The sequence below is a fragment of the Pelodiscus sinensis genome, unplaced genomic scaffold, assembly GCF_049634645.1.
Source record: "Pelodiscus sinensis isolate JC-2024 unplaced genomic scaffold, ASM4963464v1 ctg43, whole genome shotgun sequence".
NCBI lineage: Eukaryota > Metazoa > Chordata > Testudines > Trionychidae > Pelodiscus > Pelodiscus sinensis.
This window is the reverse complement of record NW_027465835.1, coordinates 176891-197351: the sequence shown is the minus strand read 5'-3', so window position 1 is coordinate 197351 and position 20461 is coordinate 176891. Positions and strand designations below refer to the sequence as shown.

At 48.7% G+C, this 20461-nt stretch overlaps 1 protein-coding gene and 1 long non-coding RNA gene across 14 annotated transcripts in view; one reads left to right on the top strand and one right to left on the bottom strand.

Annotated features, from left to right (window-relative positions):
• Nucleotides 1–20461, top strand: part of LOC102445074 (ataxin-2-like) — a 249598-nt gene that overhangs the window by 164741 nt on the left and 64396 nt on the right. For all 13 annotated transcript variants that reach the window (XM_075914768.1, XM_075914775.1, XM_075914772.1 and 10 more), the window contains one exon: nucleotides 1579–1731. In XM_075914768.1, coding sequence (XP_075770883.1) covers nucleotides 1579–1731 — 153 coding nt within the window. The remainder of the gene's footprint in view (nucleotides 1–1578; nucleotides 1732–20461) is intronic.
• The window catches only part of LOC142823552 (uncharacterized), a 141727-nt gene that overhangs the window by 97635 nt on the left and 23631 nt on the right, over nucleotides 1–20461 (bottom strand). The window lies entirely within an intron of this gene.

The window sequence follows — 20461 nt, the reverse complement described above, 5'->3', positions numbered from 1 at the left end:
TGCGTGGCCCTGCTGAGGAGGTGGGTGCATCTCAAATTCTTGGTGCGCATCTGTGTAGGTGTGCACCTTAGAGGGAACCTTAACCCCTGGTGTAGATAGTGCTAACACCTTTCAGGGAGGTGGATTACTTAAGCTGATGGGAGAGCCCTTCACATTGGTGTAAGTAGTGTCTACGCTGAAGCGCTACATCAGTGCTTCTCTAGTGTTTTTAAATGTAGACATACTTCATGGATACGTCTACACTGGCCCCTTTTCCGGAAGGGGCATGTAAATTTCACTAGTCGTAGTAGGGAAATCCGCGGGGGATTTAAATATCCCCCGCGGCATTTAAATAAAAATGTCCGCCGCTTTTTTCTGGCTTTTAAAAAAGCCGGAAAAGAGCGTCTAGACTGGCCCCGATCCTCCGGAAAAAGTGCCCTTTTCCGGAGGCTCTTATTCCTACTTCAAAGTAAGAATAAGAGTCTCCGGAAAAGGGCACTTTTTCCGGAGGATCGGGGCCAGTCTAGATGCTCTTTTCCGGCTTTTTTAAAAGCCGGAAAAAAGCGGCGGACATTTTTATTTAAATGCCGCGGGGGATATTTAAATCCCCCGCGGATTTCCCTACTACGACTAGTGAAATTTACATGCCCCTTCCGGAAAAGGGGCCAGTGTAGACGTAGCCCATGTGTTTCTGACCAGATCTCCTCTATAATTTAACAGTGTACCTGATTAATTATCAGGGTTTTTAAGAAAATAGTTTGGTGCATGAAACCATAGCACATTTTGAAAAGGATTCATTATAGTTCAGGAAACAGACTACCCCTAATGTAACATGCTACTTTTTTAATAAAAAAAGGGGTTTTTTTTTAAATACCTTTAAATAGTCTGACCATTTTGGAGGCTATATTGTATTTATTTCCTTCAGTTCTTTACCACATATTCTCTCATCTCCTCCCTCATCCATTGTTTAAACTGGTTCCTAATTACATTCTTCTGAACTGTAATGACAGTATTTAACTTAATGGAACTTATTCACAGATGGTCACAAGCCCTCTAAGAAGGCTTTCAAGATTTTAGTTTTGACTGACGACAACAATGTTTTATCTGGAGCTGTTGCCAGGAAACCCAAAGACAGTCCACCTTTCCTTTGAAAGGTTTCCTCCTATTGAGGAAACAGCTGTGAATGTTACAACCAGTCTACCACAAAGAGGGCCTTTGTGGCATCTTTGAAAACTGCTGCTCCTAGGAAATGTGAAGGCATGATGTGCTCTTAGCCCTTGTCTTCACTGCCTGTGGGGAAGGTGTAACATTTCTGTAATGCTCTCCTCCTCTGCTCAAGGAGCAAGCATTTCTCCTTTGAAGTACCAAGACCAAGAACACTAACTCTAGCAGTAACCTTCAGAATATTAAAATCTTGATAAATTTTTCTTTCTGTCTTTTTTTAACTTCCCCATGCAATCAGGTGAAAAGAATTCACATGTTTTAAATTCCTGTGTTAAAAGAAGCACAACCTGTTACATTCCTATCTGACCACAATGAACAAACTCTGAGCATTGATAAAACTGGTACACATGAGTGAACTGCTTCATTTATTTGTAGCCCAAGCCTTCAACTACATCAACCTCACCTCGTCCACAAGCTCAGCCTAGCCCTTCTATGGTGGGTCATCAACAGCCAACTCCTGTGTATACTCAGCCCGTTTGCTTTGCACCAAATATGATGTACTCAGTCCCAGTGAGCCCAGGCATACAGGTAAAATAGACTTGTCTAACAGCTTAAATATAATATTGTTGGCATATTTAAGAGGATGATTACTAGGAGGTGGGACATGAAAGCAGAAGTAAGCTGTTGTGCTAGGTCAGTGGTTCTCAAACTTTTGGGGTACAGGTTGACAGCTCGAGTTCCCCCAGTTTGAGAAACCCTGTGCTATGTGCTCTACAGGGATAGATGTGCTTTGTGATCAGTATTATTTATATGTAAGTTTTGCTATTTTTTAGTTGTTTACATAAATGTTAACTTCCCCAACTGCACCTCAGCCTGACATATTGCTTGATTTAGAGGTATTATTGCAGAAGTGGGTTTTGTAGGGACTTCAATTCATATCTACAGGCTTACCCCTATGCTTTCACTTGCCCAAACACTATTAAAGACCGTGCTAAGTTTTGTACCTCAGGCTACCAAATACATAGTGGTCTGACTCTGTAAATTGTGAGCTATCATTTGCTTTCCTCTTGTCCAGCCTCTGTCATATATGATAGAAAGCTTGAAGTGCTGCATTTGGTCATCAGTCTGATCCATGCATTTTCTCTTGTTCAAAGTAGCACATTCAATCACTACTAGCCTGAAGAGTGAATTTTAATTAGACAAACACCTGTCAGGGATGGTCGAGATAATACTTGGTCCTGCCATGAGTGCAGTAGGGATGTCAACGGGTAGACGATTACACAATTAACTGATAAGCCTAGGCTTATAGAGTAATGCTGTCGACTATACGCATTCTCCGCCCCCCCCCCCCCTTGCTGCCTCTGTATCAGAGGCAGGAGCCGGTGCCTGTGGGGAGCTGGCGTCCCCACCCGCACACTGCTGGCTCTAATAGAAAGGCAGCAGTGAGGGGGGCAGGCGGAAACCCAGCTTCTCGCACCTGCCCCCCCCCCCCTTGCTGCCTCCTACAGAGGCAGGGGGACAGGCAGGAGACAATGCTCTGGGAGAGCCAGCTTAAAAGCTGGCTGCTGCAGAGTAGCCTCTGTCTGCAGCGAGCCCAGGCTCGCCATGGACGGAGGCTGCTCCAGCATCCCACAGAGCAGACCCTGTCCGTGGGAGGTCTGAGCTCCCCCCAGACAGGGGCTGCTGCCACCCCATGCTGCTGTCTGTGTATCAGAGGCAGCAGTGCAGGGTGGCAGCGGGCTCCCTGGGAGTGGGGCCAGGAGCGCACTAGCTGCCAGCCCCACCCCCAGCTAAAATTTGATGCGGTTACACAACTATTCAATTACACATTATCTAATATTCCTAGAGTGCAGGGGACTGGACTAAATGACCTCTCAAGGTCCCTTCCAATCTTATGAATCTGTGATTTTTACCCTGTGGTCTGCAGCTGTTTGGAAATACAAACTTCATAACAGTAGCTGTAACAGAATGCTATGTATTGGGCAATTGGAAACTTGAGCCATGGTGTTTTACTCACTATATAAAGACTCAAATAGTAGTCCATCCAGCGAAATGTTTTTTGGAGGAATAAGTGAAAAAAGGATTACTTCGGTAATGCTGAAGTTATCCTTTTGAAATGTTAAACAAAGGGTGCCTCTCCAATATCTGGTAACTTCCAAAATGCAAATTAGATTCTGTGGCTCTGTTTTGAATCTACACAGACCCTGGCTGACTGAGCTTTTAAAATATTGATACCATGAAACTCTAGTCTAGGACAAAGACCATCAAACATGGCAATTTCTGTAGCACGTTTTCTCTTAACACAGCTGACCATCCTCATATAACTAGAATGTAATACGGTTATTTTAAATAATATACACTATTACCCTTTGACTGGTAATAGCTTTTCAGTGATGTCACATAAGAAAGTTAAAATGCTAATGTAGCAGCATAAAGTTTTAAATTCAAATTACTTATGAAATAACTTACCAGTCTTCAAGATCTTTTTTCCTGAGCCTGTCATTGAGCTTCAACATTCTGGTCACCAAAACCAACCATTTTACTGTATCATAATTTAAATGTATGTCTCTGTTCAGTTTCTGTGTCTTTTTTTTAGCTGTTGCCTACAGTGTTTTATTGTTTAAGTATGTAAATATAAAACCTAAAATTCACAGGTAATAAATGAATACTGTCTCATACAAATCCTAAATAATCTCAAATGCTGAAAAAATATCTACTTGTACCATTAAAAAAGGCTCCAAATAGTCATTGGAAACCTGTCTAAATCTATGAACTTCATTGTTCAGTCTAGTAGCTTCTTTAATATTCATTCTGAATCAGTTAAAAGCACTGTTGTAGCTTGAAGTAACTGAGGAAATGCCAGTGTTCCTTGGGCAAAGCTTTCCAGAAAAATTAGGTGCGTATTTGTGGTGACACGTAGGGTACCCCCCGATCCTGCACCCCCGTCTGCAGCAAGATGAGACTCCGCCAACCAGTAGTATAGAAAGGGTTTATTGCTCCTCCAGGATACAGCCCAGCATAGATGTGATGTGGTTTCAGGAGTCAGGGCCAGGATGCCTCAGACCCCTTGGGTTAGGGGGTCCATTGTCATCACTAGACCCTCAGCTAAAGCTGCTTCCTTCATGTTCCCCAGCCAGCAACTGCCCCTTCCTCCGAAACCTGGTGTTTGTCTCCGCCTCCCTCCCTGTGTGTGTCACCCTGGGAATCCCCTGTTATCTCCTCAGGATGAGCCTGGGTGTCTGGGTTAATACACATTTGGGTGAGTCAGTGGGAATCTCACATCACAGCGCAGGGGGACCCCAGGTCACAGAGCAGACAGCACCCCTGCTACGCCACAATATTATAAACCACTATGTGCAGTAAACCACTGTGAGCAGGGACGGTGTCACGATTTCCATTATGTCTGGAAACCCATGCCTGATTGGGGCATATGGGCCCTGCTGCATTACAATGGTGTTCTGGCTGTGTTGGTGCCAGGCTACGAGAGAGACAAGATGGATGAGGAGTTTTTTCGAGTGCGTGCTCGTGTCGATTCTGCTGTAGGTCTGCATGCACTCTCGTGTGGCCATCGGAGACTTTTGTCTTAGCTGTACCTGTAGGGCCCACTGTGGTGCCCTCTGGAGTGCTGTGCTCGCAGTGCAGTATATCAGGCACCATCAACCCTGCACCCTCTCAGTTGTTGTTTACTGCCCGTGGTGGTCATGAAACTGGCCTGTGCCTGTTAGTGACCTGCATGAGATTTGTTTACAGTGCCTTGGGGAAACCCATATAAAGGAGCACTGTCATATCTGCCAGAACTTTTGTCTGTGGACAGAGTGCAACATCCGTCTCAGGGCCCTCCTGATTCAGACTACCTCGTGTCAAGCTTCAGAGCCAACATGGCCCAAACCAGTACCCAGTGCTTCAACTTTGGTGTTGTCGTGTGATAGTTCTTTTAGTGTATATTTTTAGATTCAGGGGTGCAGGACAAACCAGTGAGGCTACTTCTAGACTACAAGCCTCTTTTGAAAAAGAGTGTCTAGACTGCAACCAGTACTTTGAAAAAGCAAGCCGCTTTTTCGAAAGAGAGCACCCAGGCAGTCTGGATGCTCTCTTTCGAAAAAGCATAGTTTACATTTACATAGCGTCTTTTTTCGAAAGAGCACTTTCAAAAAAAGGCATTATTCCTCGTAAAACGAGGTTTTCCGCAGTCGAAAAAACTGCCCCATTCTTTCGATTTACTTTCAAAAGAAAACGGCAGCAGTCTAGACACAGGGGAAGTTTTTTCGAACAAAAGGCCACTTTTTTCAAAACAACCCTGTAGTCTAGACACACCCTGAGAAAGATCTAAACTTAACCACTACCTATTTTATTGAAAGTTCAAGCAATTACAATAACCGAAGAACTTTTCAAGTAAAAGGGTCAATACAAGTCCCATAAGGAGTGCAAGACAAATAAACACAACACAAATCACAATACAGGTCTCAGCCATGATTCATTATAGGCCAACTTATTACTATGAAATATATTTATATTTATTTAGTATAGACTTTAAAGAGGGTTAGCCTAAAATACCTATAATGCAAAGCAGTTAATGAAAAACTAGCTATACTACAATATTCAAGCCTAATGCACTTACAGTTCACCCTTGATCCCCAACAATCCCTGGACAGGAGGTCGTGGTCTCGGTACTTCCTGCTCGCTGAGACGTCCTAGACTGTGTGATGTGGATGAACAGGGCCAGAGCTTCTGGTTACGTGAACAGAGTTTGCAGATCCACTCTGTTCCTCCCTCCCCAAAGCACATGCTTGCAGTAGCATCCTTTATACAAGGCAAGACTCGGTTGCTTCACACCTTGTTGCCATGTGGTGTTCCAGCCGTACGCACGTCTTTATTCCAACACCCTTAGATATGCTACTCACTTTATTTAACATTGTTTGTATAATCGTTAATGTACGCCATTATCCTAAGTTGTTTACTTCTTTTGTGGTTAGCACTTTTGTAAAATACAGAGTGTGCCCATTGTCGCCCCCTATTTCTATAAGCCATGTCATAATAATTCTGGAAATTTTGATGATGCTTGTTTTTAATGGTATACACGTTAATGATTTCAGCAGTTTAAGCAACTTATAAGTAGGCCCTGCCCAATGACCGAGGGCAAGAACTTAGCAGTTTCAGCATTTGGTTAGTAATTTACACTTAAGCCTTTGCCCCATGATCGAGGGCAAAAGGTTACATTTCCACATACTTGGTTTAGCCTGAGGCCCACCTGCATGCTTGCTAGCACCAGATTTAACAGGGCCCTGATCCTTAGCCAAACTCAGGTCAAGCCAGAGAAGGCCGTGCTGACTCTTCCACAGGTGTGTAGTGCGTATCCAGCACCATGGTCCTCCCAGCTGGTGATGGGCTAAAAAGATGACACCATCCAAACCCAACCAAGGGGCTCTGGGCAAAGGACCCTGCTTAGGCCTTGTGCTCACCCTGAACCCTCTAAAGGGCTCAGCTGTGGGGACTTACTCCCTCTGAAAGGACCCGCCACCGATTCTGGGAGCAGTAAAGGGCCTAGGACGATGGCGCAGCTGACCCCTTCTGAGGGCCTGGCACTGGGAGTGTTAAAAGTGCCTTTGCTGTGTGTGGCCAAGGCTCCCCACGAGGGCAAGCCTGACAGCAAGGCTTCACACAAATCAAGCAAGCACCAATGGTCTCTGGAGCCAAGACAGAGCCCTAGGTCACCACATTTTTAGACTCTGTGCTGATCCAGGTCTCCTGCTCATTACTATGAGTTGATGTCATGCTCTCGATCCTTGTTGTCATGCAAAAGTTAGCCCAGGCATCTTCAATGTCCATGGGCGGTTGATGCAGCTGGGGCTAGGGGAGGCAGGCCCCCAGCCCCCCCACCTACAGCCTTGCCCACTCTGCTGAGGCCCTGCCCCCAGGGAGAAGGTGGAGCAGCATGCCAAGCATGCCCCAGCCTCCATGGAGCACTGGGGAGGGGGCGTGTGCAGGTGGCATGGCTCCTGGAACACTGGGGAAGGTAGGAGGCTGCACGGTTCCAGCCTCCCCAGCCAGGAGCATAAGGAGGGTGGGCACTGGGGGCAGCAACACTCCACTCCCCCAGTATGCCTTCAGTAGGTGTTCTGAGGGCAGTGTGTGGGCATAGCTGTGCCTGGTGGTTTGGGAAGGCAAAGCCTTTCCCCACCTAGTCCACCAGACACCTATGTCAATAACCCTAGCACCAGTCTTCATCCCACTGTCAGTTGCTGTTGCCAGGACCTTGAGGGTTCTCCCTGACTTGATTCCATTCACCCTACCCCTGGCACCAGTTGAACCATTCCTGGTCTCCGGTGGTGACTGTGAGCTGTCACACTCAAGCCTTCACCACCCCACACCAGATTGGGCTGTGTAGGGTGCATCAGCAGCAGTGGTGCCAGCCTGGCAGCAGAGTGAGTGGCTGATCCAGTTGTTGTATTGGAATGCATTGAGAGTACCTGTCATGCTGGTGCCCCACTCATGCTAGCCCTTGGTCACCATGTCAGACAGATCATGGGCGATGGCTGCAGCACCCGTGGCACTGAGCTTGGTGCAGGACATCCTGGCAACTGTCTTGGGTGAGGAGCTAGTACCTACCCCAAGGCTCCCCTCCCCAGCAGGTGAGAACATTGCTGGATGTCTCCCAGTTGTTCAATCATCCTCCTCCTTCACAGGTGAGGTGGTGGTGAGGCCTTCCAGGGCTAGTCCATTGGACTATTTCTATGAGCATCAAGCACTGCTCCACAGGTAGTGGCTAATTTGGGCCTCAAGGCAGGAGAGCTGGAGGAACAGACGGACACTGTATTTAATGTTCTCTATGCATCCTCCCGAGCCTGGGTCATGCTCCCAGTACATGAAAGGATTCTGAACATTGCCAAAACCAGCGGTTCCCAACCTTTTTTATACCGTGGACTGGCAAACTCATTCAAAAACTTTTGGCGGACCAGCATAGAAGCATTTGCATATTCATAATGGTAATTAATTTATTTGCATATAGTAGTAATTAGTTTTGCGCGGTCACATGTTATTTTGTATTGCGTCTATGCACACAATACATGTCATTGTATCAGATTTTTTTTATTATTGCCCCCCAAAGTATTCGCTTTCCACCTTAAAAAGTCATACATAACACATTGCTAGCTATCCAGAGTATTTTACTTCCACAACTGTTAAAAACCACATGTTTCTTGAGTTTTAAGTAAATAAAAATACCCAAGAGTTTCCATGTGAAAAATGCCGGGTTGATGATAAATACATTTGCTTCTTTTGGGGGGGCAATTTTTAAATGGGGGAAAGTCTCTCTTGGAAAATTTGCACTGGCTCTGCTTCGGTGCAGAGCTGGGTCCAGATCTGATGGTTTTTTTGCAGCTAGGGTCCTGTGGCTGGATGGCTCTCAAATCCCCAGCTCTGGAGTGTGCAGCTTGTGCCCCTTCCCCCAAAAAGCAAGCCTTTTGTATGCACAAATGACCAGATGCTTTCCCCAGCAGGCAGCAGCCTCTTGGTGGTGGTCTGGGCTGGGGGTGCTTCTGCCATAGCGCTTCTCATTGTAGCACACACAAGAGGAGAGAGGAGGTAAATTCCCCCAGCCAGAGTGCCTGCCTCCCACGGAGCCTGGTCTGTAGGCTGGGCACTAGTGAGTGCCCTCCACAAGGCACTGGTGTGCATTCCCTCTAGGACCTGGGGGAAGCTGATCCCAAGCAGTGGCCAGAATGCAGCCCATGCGCAATGCAGGCAATGCAAGAGTTATAATTCAACATCTTGGGAACCGGGGCATCCTGAGCAGCCACCATGGCAGCCATGGAGGTGTGGTGGAGATCTGCTGCAGGAGACAGAGTGCTTCAGTGGGGCAGTAGGAGCAAGGCAGAGGCAGCATCTCTGTGCGTTCCCCCTGTGACAGGGTGAGGTCACAGATGACCCCTTGGGGGTGCTTCCCGGGGTGCTGACAAGGCCACTCCCACTCTCTGGGGTGTCTCCCTACCCTGTCCTGATCCCTACCCCAGCTCCCTGATCTCCCCCAGCCAAGGAACAGAGCTGAGATCACTGCTCCCCCCGAGGAGCAATACAGACACTGAAACTCTTCAGGTCCAAGGAAAATGCAGTTGGGGGACCAGAACCCCAAATAAATTGTTTAGGTAAGTCCCTTTTAATAATGAAAGGGGGAATGTACACGCTGGTTGCTCCCCCAGGTAACAATCGCTTACACTAGGCTTGATAGTAAATAAAAGTGGTTTTATTAAGTACAAGCAGTAGGATTTAAGTGGTTATACGTGAGAACAGGCAGAGCAAAGTAGATTACAAACTTAAATTAACAGAAAATGCTTAGCTAATTCTAGCACTAACACCCCAGTACAAACTTATTACAAACTCACCCTAAAACTGTTCCTTCTTCGAGATGAGTGTCCCCGTGGATGCTCCACATTAGGTCAGTGCACCGCCACCAAGCCCAGTGACGGACATTTTGACAGCTGTACCCCTGGGCCGTGCATGCACTGGCCAAGACCGCCACGCACTCCCTAACTGTCTAGACTGCGCATGCGTGAGCCCTCCCGCACTTCAGTTCCTTCTCTACCGCCTCCGGCTTCAGGCAGAACCTTCATCTCTCCTGACAGCATTTTCTCTCAGATAGTTTTCTCTACTGAAATTAGACCCCTCTCTTATAATTAGCTTGTTTCTTCATTGCAGTGATTTTATTGTTAGAGTTCTCCTGTTTATGTAAATAGTTTTTTCCTCCTTACGGACCCCATGCTTTAAACCATGGTGCCGCTTCTCTCTCTCTCTCTCTCTCTCTCAAAAAAAAAAAAGAGAGATTGCAATTGACAGTTACAACTAACATGAATCATTGTGGACAATGATCCCTCACTTTGACAGGCCTTGAGAGGTAGGCCAGTCCTCGCCCACAGACAACCTGACAACCCGAAGCATATTCTCACCAGCAACTATACACCGCACCATAATAACTAACTCAGGAACCAATCCTTGCAACAAACCTCGATGCCAACTCTGCCCACATATATACACCAGCAACACCATCACAGGACCTAACCAGATCAGCCATACTGTCTCTGGTTCATTCTCCTGCACATCTACTAACGTAATATATGCCATCATGTGCCAACAATGCCCCACTGCTATATACATCGGCCAAACTGGACAGTCCCTACGTAAAAGAATCAATGGACACAAATCAGATATTAGGAATGGCAATATACAAAAACCTGTAGGGGAACACTTCAATCTTCCTGGACACACAATTGCAGATCTCAAGGTAGCCATCCTGCAGCAAAAAAAACTTTAAGACCAGACTTCAAAGAGAAACTGCTGAGCTACAGTTCATCTTCAAGTTTGACGCAATCAACTCAGGATTAAACAAAGAGGCTGTGTCTACATTGGCCCCTATTCCGTAATAGGGATGCAAATGTAGCACTTTGGAATAGGCAAATCCGCGGGGGATTTAAATATCCCCCGCGGCATTTGCATTAACATGGCTGCCGCTTTTTTCCGGCTTGTAGATAAGCCGGAGAAAAGCGCCAGTCTGGACGCGATCCTCCGGAAAATAAGCTCTTTTCCGGAGGATCTCTTATTCCTACTTGAAAGATCCTCCGGAAAAGAGATCCTCCGGAAAAGAGCTTATTTTCCGGAGGATCGCGTCCAGACTGGCGCTTTTCTCCGGCTTATCTACAAGCCGGAAAAAAGCGGCAGCCATGTTAATGCAAATGCTGCGGGGGATATTTAAATCCCCCGCGGATTTGCCTATTCCAAAGTGCTACATTTGCATCCCTATTACGGAATAGGGGCCAATGTAGACACAGCCAGACTGTGAATGGCTAGCTAACTACAAAAGCAGCTTCTCCTCTCTTGCTATTCACACCTCCAGATCAGCTACTAGAAGTGGGCCTCATCCTCCCTGATTGGATCCACCTGGTCATCTCTAGCCTGATTCTGGCCTGCATATTTATACCTGCCTCTGGAAATTTCCACTACATGCATCTGACGAAGAGGGTCTTTGCCCACGAAAGCTTATGCTCCAACACTTCAGTTAGTCTATAAGGTGCCACAGGACTCCTCGCCGCTTAAACTAACATAAAGAACTAAAATAACAAATTCAACAATGTGACTACCAGATTTCAACACAAATCAGGTCTTATACTCCCGGCCCCCCCAAAAAAAAGAGAAAAGGAAAGAGAAACAGAAGAAAGAGAACAACAGAATAAAAAAAAACTATAAGGGAGCCCCTATCACAACAGCGCCTTTGCTCGGGGGTAGCAATGCTGGGATCCCCGTGTTTAAGCATTGTGTTACCTGTGGGGGAGGCAATCCCGGTATCTGATGGACATGACGAATGCATCCGATACCTAGGTGAAACTCATGCCTGTTAGAAATGTCCTTGCTGCTCTAAGATGAGGGCAAGGACTAGATGTGACAGAGATCTCAGACTTAAACTTATAATGCTCGAAAATTCTTTAAGACCTGCCTCAGACCCTGGCCAGTCAGAACACAAAAAATGCAAAGAAAAAGCACCCTCAAAGAAACGGTCTGCCTCTGTGCCGAATGCAGCCCTGCCTGCAAAGAGGCAGTCTCTGAAGCGCGCACTGCCGGTCATATCTGCAGCATGGCGCCTCAGCACCTTTGACACCTTGGGAGTCTCCTCAAAAAATGAGGAGTGCAGGATCTTTCGAAAAAGCCTGCTGTTTTTGACAGAACTGCATCTAGACCGTGGTTTTACTTTCGAAATGGTGCTTGTTCGAAAGAGCGACATTACGTGATTATGCAAATGAAGCACAGGATATTTAAATCCATGCTTCATTTGCAATTTCTAAGTGTCTAATTTACATCCCTCTGTCGAAAGAAGGATGTAGTCTAGATACAGCCTAAGATGCCCCCCTGGTATCCAAACCTGTGGGGACCCCCACCTATGCCTTTTTCTCAATGGCGGTACTGGGGGGGTGGCACCCTGATCAAAATCCAAGTCATAAAAGGCGAACATTATAACCATCTCTAACTGACGCTGGGCTGCCCACCGGCAACTTACCAGCCAGTCCCACATCAGCAATCAACAGCGATGAGGCAGCCCCTCCACCAACCCCATCCACATCCGATGACTTCATTCATTTCCAGGACCTGCTCAAACAAGTTGTGGCGGAACTTAATATCCCCTTACAGGAAGTAACAGAACCAGCATGAACTAACGGATATCTTGCATTCGGCCTTGCCATCAAAGATTGCATTACCCATCAATTCCTCCATTGTGGAACCGGCGAAAGCAGTATGACAGACACCAGCGTCGATAACCGCTACTTCTAAAAAGGCATATAAGAGATACTTCATCTCACCTAAGGATTGCGAGTTTCTCTTTACCCACCCTGCGCTTAACTCACTCGTGGTGGAAGCAGCTCACCAAAAGAGCAAACAGCAGCAGCAATTTAGGTCCGCTCCCTCTGACTGTGAAGGCAAAAGGCTTGACACGTTCGGCCAAAAGGTATATGCCTCATCCACCCTCCAATTCAGGGTGGCCAACTATGCCACATTGCTAAACAAATAAGATTTTAAAAACTACGTCAAGATCTGGGACTTCACCACAGATATACCTGAGGCGAAGTGACACCAATTTGAAGCTCTACTGACAGAGGGCCATACCATGGCAAGAACGGTTCTGCAGGCCTCCCTTGACACGGCAGCACGTGCCACTTCAACAGCTATCGTGATAAGGGCAGCGTGGTTCACAACCGTGTCTTTCCCCAGAGAGGTGCAATCCTCTGTAGAAGACCTCCCCTTTGACGGGTTGAAACTCTTTGCTGCACTAATGAATTACTGCACTCTGTGTGAGACTCCCAGGGATACTTTACATTCTTCTTTGGGTAGTCCCCGTGGGTGCGCCACGTCTGGTGTCGGGCTCGCCCCAGCGCTGCGAATCGGAGACTTCCCAAAGCTGTGTTTGGCTGGACCGCGCATGCGCGAGTGCTCGAGGCCGTTCGCGCCTTTCCTCTCCGAGCGCAGTCCAGCCCCCGCCTCCAGTTCCTCTCGGCGGCCGCCTCTGGCCACGGACGGAGCTCTCTCCTCTCCTCTCCTCTCCTCTCCTCTCCTCTCCTCTCCGAGTACCTCAGCATCCTGTTAATAGTTAAATTTACTCTTTCGTCTTATCTGCCTTCCTTTCCTTATCTCCTTTAAAGTTAAAAAAAAAAAGTAGAAATAGAGACGTTTTAATAGTTTATCTCCATCCCTGTCATTTCTGTTGTTTTCAGTTGGCGCATAGCCACCTTTCTCTCTCTCAAAAAAAAACAAAAAAAAACAAAAAAAAAAACACACACACACCACAAAGAATAAGAGAAAAGGATCAGTGATGTAAGGCAATTCAAGAAATAAATATACCTACGAACAGAAAGGAGCACATATACCACGAACTGAGCGGTGTGTGGGCAAGAGCACTCAAGCGGCAAAATGCTGGGTTCTAAAAAGTGCTCGCTCTGCCATGAGGCTATGCCGGTTTCCGACGGCCATGCCTCCTGTATCAGGTGCCTCGGAGAGGCACACTTGCCACAACAGTGCACTCACTGTGCCAACCTAACCTCGAGAGCCCGTAAGGACCGCGAGAGATGCCTGAAAATGATACTCTTTGACAAGGCGCTCGCCCCTCAGGATGCTGATACCACTAACCCCACTGCTGATGCAGGGAGGAGGCGGGCTCCCTTCCCTAAGGGTACCCCTCCTGTGAGGGAGAAACCTTCACCAGCCAGGTCCCTGCCTGTTGTTCCGCAGAAGCGGATAAGCGCAGGAGACAAGCCAGGTACGTCCGGCTCCTCTACCGGCTCTGCACCGGTCTCTGGGTCTAAGAAGCCGACCGGCACCGCACCGCGCTCCCAACCGGCCACGGCACCGGAGTGCCGTTTGAAAGACTCTGCCCTGCCGGCACCGACAGCTCTACTGCCGTCCTCTTCACCACGCTCAGCTGCAGCTCCTCCCCCTCCCACCTCAGGAGCTTTCCTCAGCTTCGGCACCGGCAGATCTTCAGCCTGACTCAGCAGCTCCCCTTGCTCTGCAGGTCGCTGTCCCTTCAGCACCGGCCTCTGTGCGTTCAGAGCTGCTTGCTCCGGCACCGAGGAAGGCAACGTCAAAATCCTGCAGGCATGCGTCTTCTCCTCTGCCTTCTCCTACAGCTTCACCCGGACCATCTCTGCAGCACCGTTCTCCTGCACCTCACTCCACCAGAGATCAAAGCACTCGAGCCCGCAGGAGTCTGTCACCCTATTATCACCATCACAGAGAACCTGTTGCCTACCTAAGGGATTCTCATTCGCGCTCTCCTTCGCGATGCCTGCGCTCTCCTGTGCACTCACCACGCCGTGCATATTACGTTAGGCATGCTAGTGTCATCTCTTCACGACACTCATCCGCACGGTACTTGGACCGTCACTATATGCATTATGACAGACCCTATTACTGTGTGTCAACTCGTCACAGCCACTCCCGCTCCCATCGGAGGTCACTGTGCTCCTGTCGCCTGGTTAGTCCGCCTTCTCATCATGATGGGTCGAGGCCCACCCCCTCCAAGAAGTCCGGATCCGCAGCAGGACCATTCGGACCCTGAGGAGGGACAGAATTCGGATGCAGAAACAGACATGCCTGCGAATGTGTGCTCTTCATCTCATGCACCAAATGATGCTGTGACCCCAGGTAACACCTCGCCACCTGATGACCTCAAGGAATTCCAGGACCTTTTTAAGCGGGTGACACAAAGCCAGGAGGTTCAGCTGTCTGAAGCACAGGTGAAGCAGCATAAGCTGCTGAAAAATCTGCATCCTCAGCAACGACGCAAGATCGCACTCCCAATTGATGAGGCAATTTTAGATGTGGTGCACGAGATCTGGCAGACTCCCACAACGATCTCCCCTACTAGCAAAAGAGCAGACGAGATATTTTGTCCCATCTAAAGACATGGATTTTCTCTTCAATCATCCTCAGCCCAACTCCTTAATAGTGGATGTAGTCCACCATAAGAGCAAGGCTTCTCACTTCAGAACCTCACTCCCAGATAAGGACACAAGAAAGCTTGACTTCTTTGGACTCAAGATTTATTCATCATCGACCCTAATGCTCAGGATTGCAAATTATGCTGCCCTTCTCTCGAACCACAATTTCGATAATTATGCCAAATTACCTGAGCTGATGCAGCACCTTCCTGATACTAAGAGACCTCTGCTGAAGGTGATTGTCCAAGAGGGATATTCTGCATGTAGGACATCGCTTCAAATCGCCCTCGATGTCGCGGATACGGCAGCTCGGGCCATAGCAACGGGTATCGCCATGCGCAGAGCCTCTTGGTTAATGGCAGCAGGAGCACCAAAGGAGCTCCAGAACAAAGTCGAAGATCTCCCATTTGATCGCAAGAGATTGTTTGCTACTTCAACTGACGACATCCTGCATTGCGGTAAGGACTCATGCACCACTCTGCGGACGCTGGGGATGTATGCCCCCCCCCCCCCCCCCCCCGCTTTTCAAAGGAGATATGACTATCCATTCCAGAAACATCAGCAGCGCGCTCCCGAACAGTCTCAATTCTGACAGCGTCCGCAGCGCAAGCGCCAGCAGTCCAATGGTGCGCCAGCCTGGGCTAACGCCAAACAGCAAATTTGACTCATGTGTCGAGGACACAAACACATCTTCAGTGCTCACGGTAGAAGAACCCACCACCACCCTTCTCTTTCACCACCGCCTCAAGCCATATTATCACCAGTGGTGCGACCTCACCTCGGACCGCTGGGTCTTGGAAGTAATAAATTCAGGTCTCACGATACCTTTCATCTCCATACCTCCCACTACTCCACCCACCCCGTACCTCTTCAGGGACCCATCACACGAGACTCAGCTCCAGCAAGAGGTACGTAATCTTCTTGCTATAGGAGCCATAGAACTAGTTCCCTCAAGATTCAGGAACAGAGGGTTTTACTCCCGATACTTCCTCGTCCCCAAAAAATCCGGGGGGTGGAGACCTATTCTCGATCTGAGGCACTTAAACCGATACATCAAGAAGCAGTGTTTCAAAATGGTTACGCTAAGCAAAATTATACCATCACTGAGCAAGGAAGATTGGTTCGGAGTCCTCGATTTACAGGACGCGTATTTTCATATCGCCATTCACATAGCACACAGGCGCTTCCTCCGTTTTGTAGTGGGGCAGGAGCACTACCAATACAGAGTGCTGCCCTTTGGCCTCGTCTCAGCTCCCAGAGCTTTCTCCAAGACCCTGGCAGTAGTTGTTGCACATCTTCGCAAGATAGGGGTCTCCATTTTCCCCTACCTAGACGACTGCTTGCTCAAAGACCACAGCTCCCTCGGTTTAATTGTAAACATGGAAAAATCACGTCTAGAGCCGGCCCAGACTCGCACGTTTATAGGAGCTCGCCTCGACTCACGGTCAGCTCAGGTCTACTTACCTGCAGACCGTTTCCAAATCATATGCGATCTAGCTAACACAGTATCGCTCTCTCTCCGACACTTCCCGTACATACTCACCTTCAGTTGTTGGGTCATATGGCAGCCACCACGATGGTGGTCCGACACGCACGATTACATTTCTGATGTCTCCAGCAGTGGCTGACCTTGGTGTACAAACCCGCCAAGCACAGCATCCAAAAGCGTGTGACGTTGCCTATCCATGTTTGGAATTCCCTCCGATGGTGGACCGAGCCCAACAACATGTTGGTGGGCATTCCCTTTCACCAACCTCAGCCTTCGAGGCAGATAACAACAGATGCCTCACTTACCGGCTGGGGTGCGCACATGGACATGTATACTATCCAGGGTCGATGGTCCGATACAGAAATGATGCTCCACATCAACTTACTGGAGCTCAGGGCAATCTTTCACGCCTGCAGGCATTTCAAACCTCACATACAGGGCGCTGTTACCAGGATCTTTACGGACAACATCGCTGCAATGTACTATGTCAACAGGCAGGGCGGTGCCAGATCCCACTCCCTCTGTGCAGAGGCAGTTCGCCTGTGGTCCTGGTGCAACCGCAACGACATTACTATCATAGCATCGTACCTGCCAGGAGTGAGCAATTCCATCGCGGACTCGCTGAGCAGATAATTCCCACACGACCACGAATGGGAGATCCACACGGACGTACTCCTATCTATCTTCCACTGCTGGGGTCGACCCCCCATAGACCTCTTCGCTACTTCTGCTAATGCGAAATGCAAGGTTTATTGTTCCAGAGCAGGGATTGGCACCCACTCCCTGGGGGATGCGTTCCTTTTGCATTGGGGCACGGTACTACTGTATGCGTTTGAATCTTGCTAATAGCACCGGCCTGGCCCTGGCAAGCCTGGTACTCCACGCTCCTACAGCTGCCAATTCAAACGCCTTACCGGCTCCCTCTTCTCCCGGACCTCTTAACGCAGCAGAGCGGGTCCCTTTGCCATCCGAAATTACTCACCCTCCACCTGACTGCGTGGGTGTTAGATGGTTCAACACGTCGGAGACCCTTTGTTCAGATCAAGTGAGACGTGTTCTGCTCAATAGTAGAAGAGATTCCACGAGGAAAACATAGCTCGCGAAGTGGTCTCGCTTTACGCATTGGTGTGACACTAAAGGGTTAAACCCCTCTGTCTCACCATTGCATGCTGTCCTGGACTATGTTTTGTACCTTCACACGTCAGGTATCTCCATACCATCACTTAAAGTTAATCTAGCAGCGATTACGGCGTTCCACCGCCCGATCGATGGCTGGTCGGTTTTTGCCCACCCCATTACGAAGAGGTTTCTCAAGGGCCTCCTTAATCTCAACCCTCCACGTAGACCTTCACCTCCTGCATGGAACCTCAACCTCGTGCTAGATGCGTTGACATGGCCACCATTTGAGCCGCTTGTGACTACATCTCTCCAACTAATTAACGACCAAGGTTGTTTTTCTTATTGCTATAACATCGGCACGCAGGGTGAGTGAGATTGCCCCTCTTACAGCATCTCCCCCATATACGATCTTTAATAAGGACTCGGTGATACTGAGGTCGCACCCGACCTTTCTGCCAAAAGTCTGCTCGGACTTCCACATTAACGAACCTGTCGTCTTGCCTTCTTTCTGTCCTAAACCTCACGCTTCTCCTCAAGAGGCTCTTTTGCATACGCTGGATGCTCGCAGAGCCCTCGCATTTTATATTGATAGAACTCATGATATCCGAAAGACAGACCGTCTTTTTATATCTGTTGTAGATCAATTTAGAGGTCGTCCACTCTCTGCGCAGCGCATTTCGAAATTAATTGTCGCTTGCATTACCACCTGTTATAATCTGTGTAACAAGTTCCTCCCATCACAACCTAGAGCACACTCCACCCGTGCAGTGGCTACCTCGACGGCCTTCCTGAAAGGAGTCCTTATGTGCGACATCTGCCAAGCAGCTACTTGGTCGTCAAATGTCACTTTCATGAAACATTACGCAGTTCTGCAACACTCCACCTCAGACTCCGCTGTAGCCTCGGCGGTGCTCCAACGCTGCTGTAACACGGATCCCATAGCGCAACCTTAGCTCGGACCACTGCTCCGGAATCACCAGACGTGGAGCACCCACGGGGACTACCCGAAGAAGAAGAAGTTACTCACCTTCGTGCAGTAACGATGGCTCTTCGAGGTGTGTCCCCGTGGGTGCTCCACAACCCGCCCTCCTCCCCGCTATGGAATCTCGTTTGTTTCTCTTGTTTCAGATGAGGCGGTGAGAGGAACTGAGGCGGGGGCTGGACCGCGCTCGGAGAGGAAAGGCGCGAACGACCTCGAGCATTCGCGCATGCGCGGTCCAGCCAAACACAGCTTTGGGAAGCCTCCGATTCGCAGCGCTGGGGCGAGCCTGACATCAGACGTGGAGCACCCACGGGGACACACTTCGAAGAACCATCGTTACTGCACGAAGGTGAGTAACTTCTTCCTCTCTGGGTATCCAGAATAACACTTATCAGAAGAAGAGGCAGTTTAGGTACCAACCATATCCCAGACCTCCATCCACCAATACAGCCATCAGTGTCACAGGCAAGACCATTTCCAACATGGCAGGGGAAGACAGCAACGTAGGTGCCCTCAGTCGGCTACTTTGCAACAGTCCCAGCTGTCCGGCAAACAGATTTAATTAGATAGTCAAGGGTCCAGAAATTCCCTCCCGCATTGCAGCGCAGTCTCCATCAGCCAGTCTTTTTCATCATCGTCTGAGACCCTTCTTACAGAACTGGCAATGTATCACATCTCATAGATGGGTCTTCCAGATCATTCAACATGGGTACACAATCCTGTTTGAGTCCATACCCCCTTCCCATCCTTGTCCCTCTTCAGGGACCACTCTCACAAGACACAACACTACATCAGGAGGTCCAACACCTTCTGCACCTAGGCACCATCAAGCCAGTCCTGGAGCAGTTCAGGGGAAGGGGATTTTACCCACACTACTACTTAACCCAGAAACGATCGGGGGGATGGAGACCCATCTTAGACCTGCGTGCTTTAAATAAATTAGTCAGGAAAGCAAAAGTTCAAGATGGTGATGCTGGCAACCAATCCTACCTGCGCTGGAAAGGGGAGACTGGTTCTCGTCCCTTGACTTACAGGATGCATATTTTCACATCTCTATTCACCCTGCTCATAGACGGTGTCTCCATTTTGTTGCAGGCACCTGTCACTACCAATACAGGGTTCTTCCCTTCGGCCTTTCCCCTGCCCCACGCGTTTTCTCCAAAGTCCTCGCCGTCATGGTTGCCCTCAGAAAGGACAACATTGCAATCTTCCCCTACTTGGACGATTGCCTCTTGGTAGCACACTCAGAGACAGAGGCTTATGAGGCTTCCCATCTAACTCGCCACATTTTCCACCAACCAGGCCTTCTGATAAATGAATTGAAGTCCTCCCTCGTTCCTGCCCAAAAGATCCAGTTTATAGACGCCATATTGGACTCCACCCAAACTAAAGCATCACTTCCTCCCAAACGACTGCAAAATATCAGGGACCTAGTCCACTCCTTACAGACAAAGCCCAGGTCATCAGCCCGAGAATGTCCACAATTATTAGGGCACATGTCGGCATGCACTTTCGTGGTGCCCAACACACGTTTACACATGCGAGCCGTGCAGGGATGGCTTCAGCAAGTCTACAGGCCCAACATACATCCCCTGTCCAAGTCCATCCAACTACCAACACAGGTAAAAACATCTCTCCTATGGTGGACAGATCCCCACAATTTACTCGTGTGCATCCCCTTCCACACTCCGGAGCCTACAATCTCCTTGACCACAAACGCCTCCCTGTCGGGATGGGGAGCTCACATCGACCGAC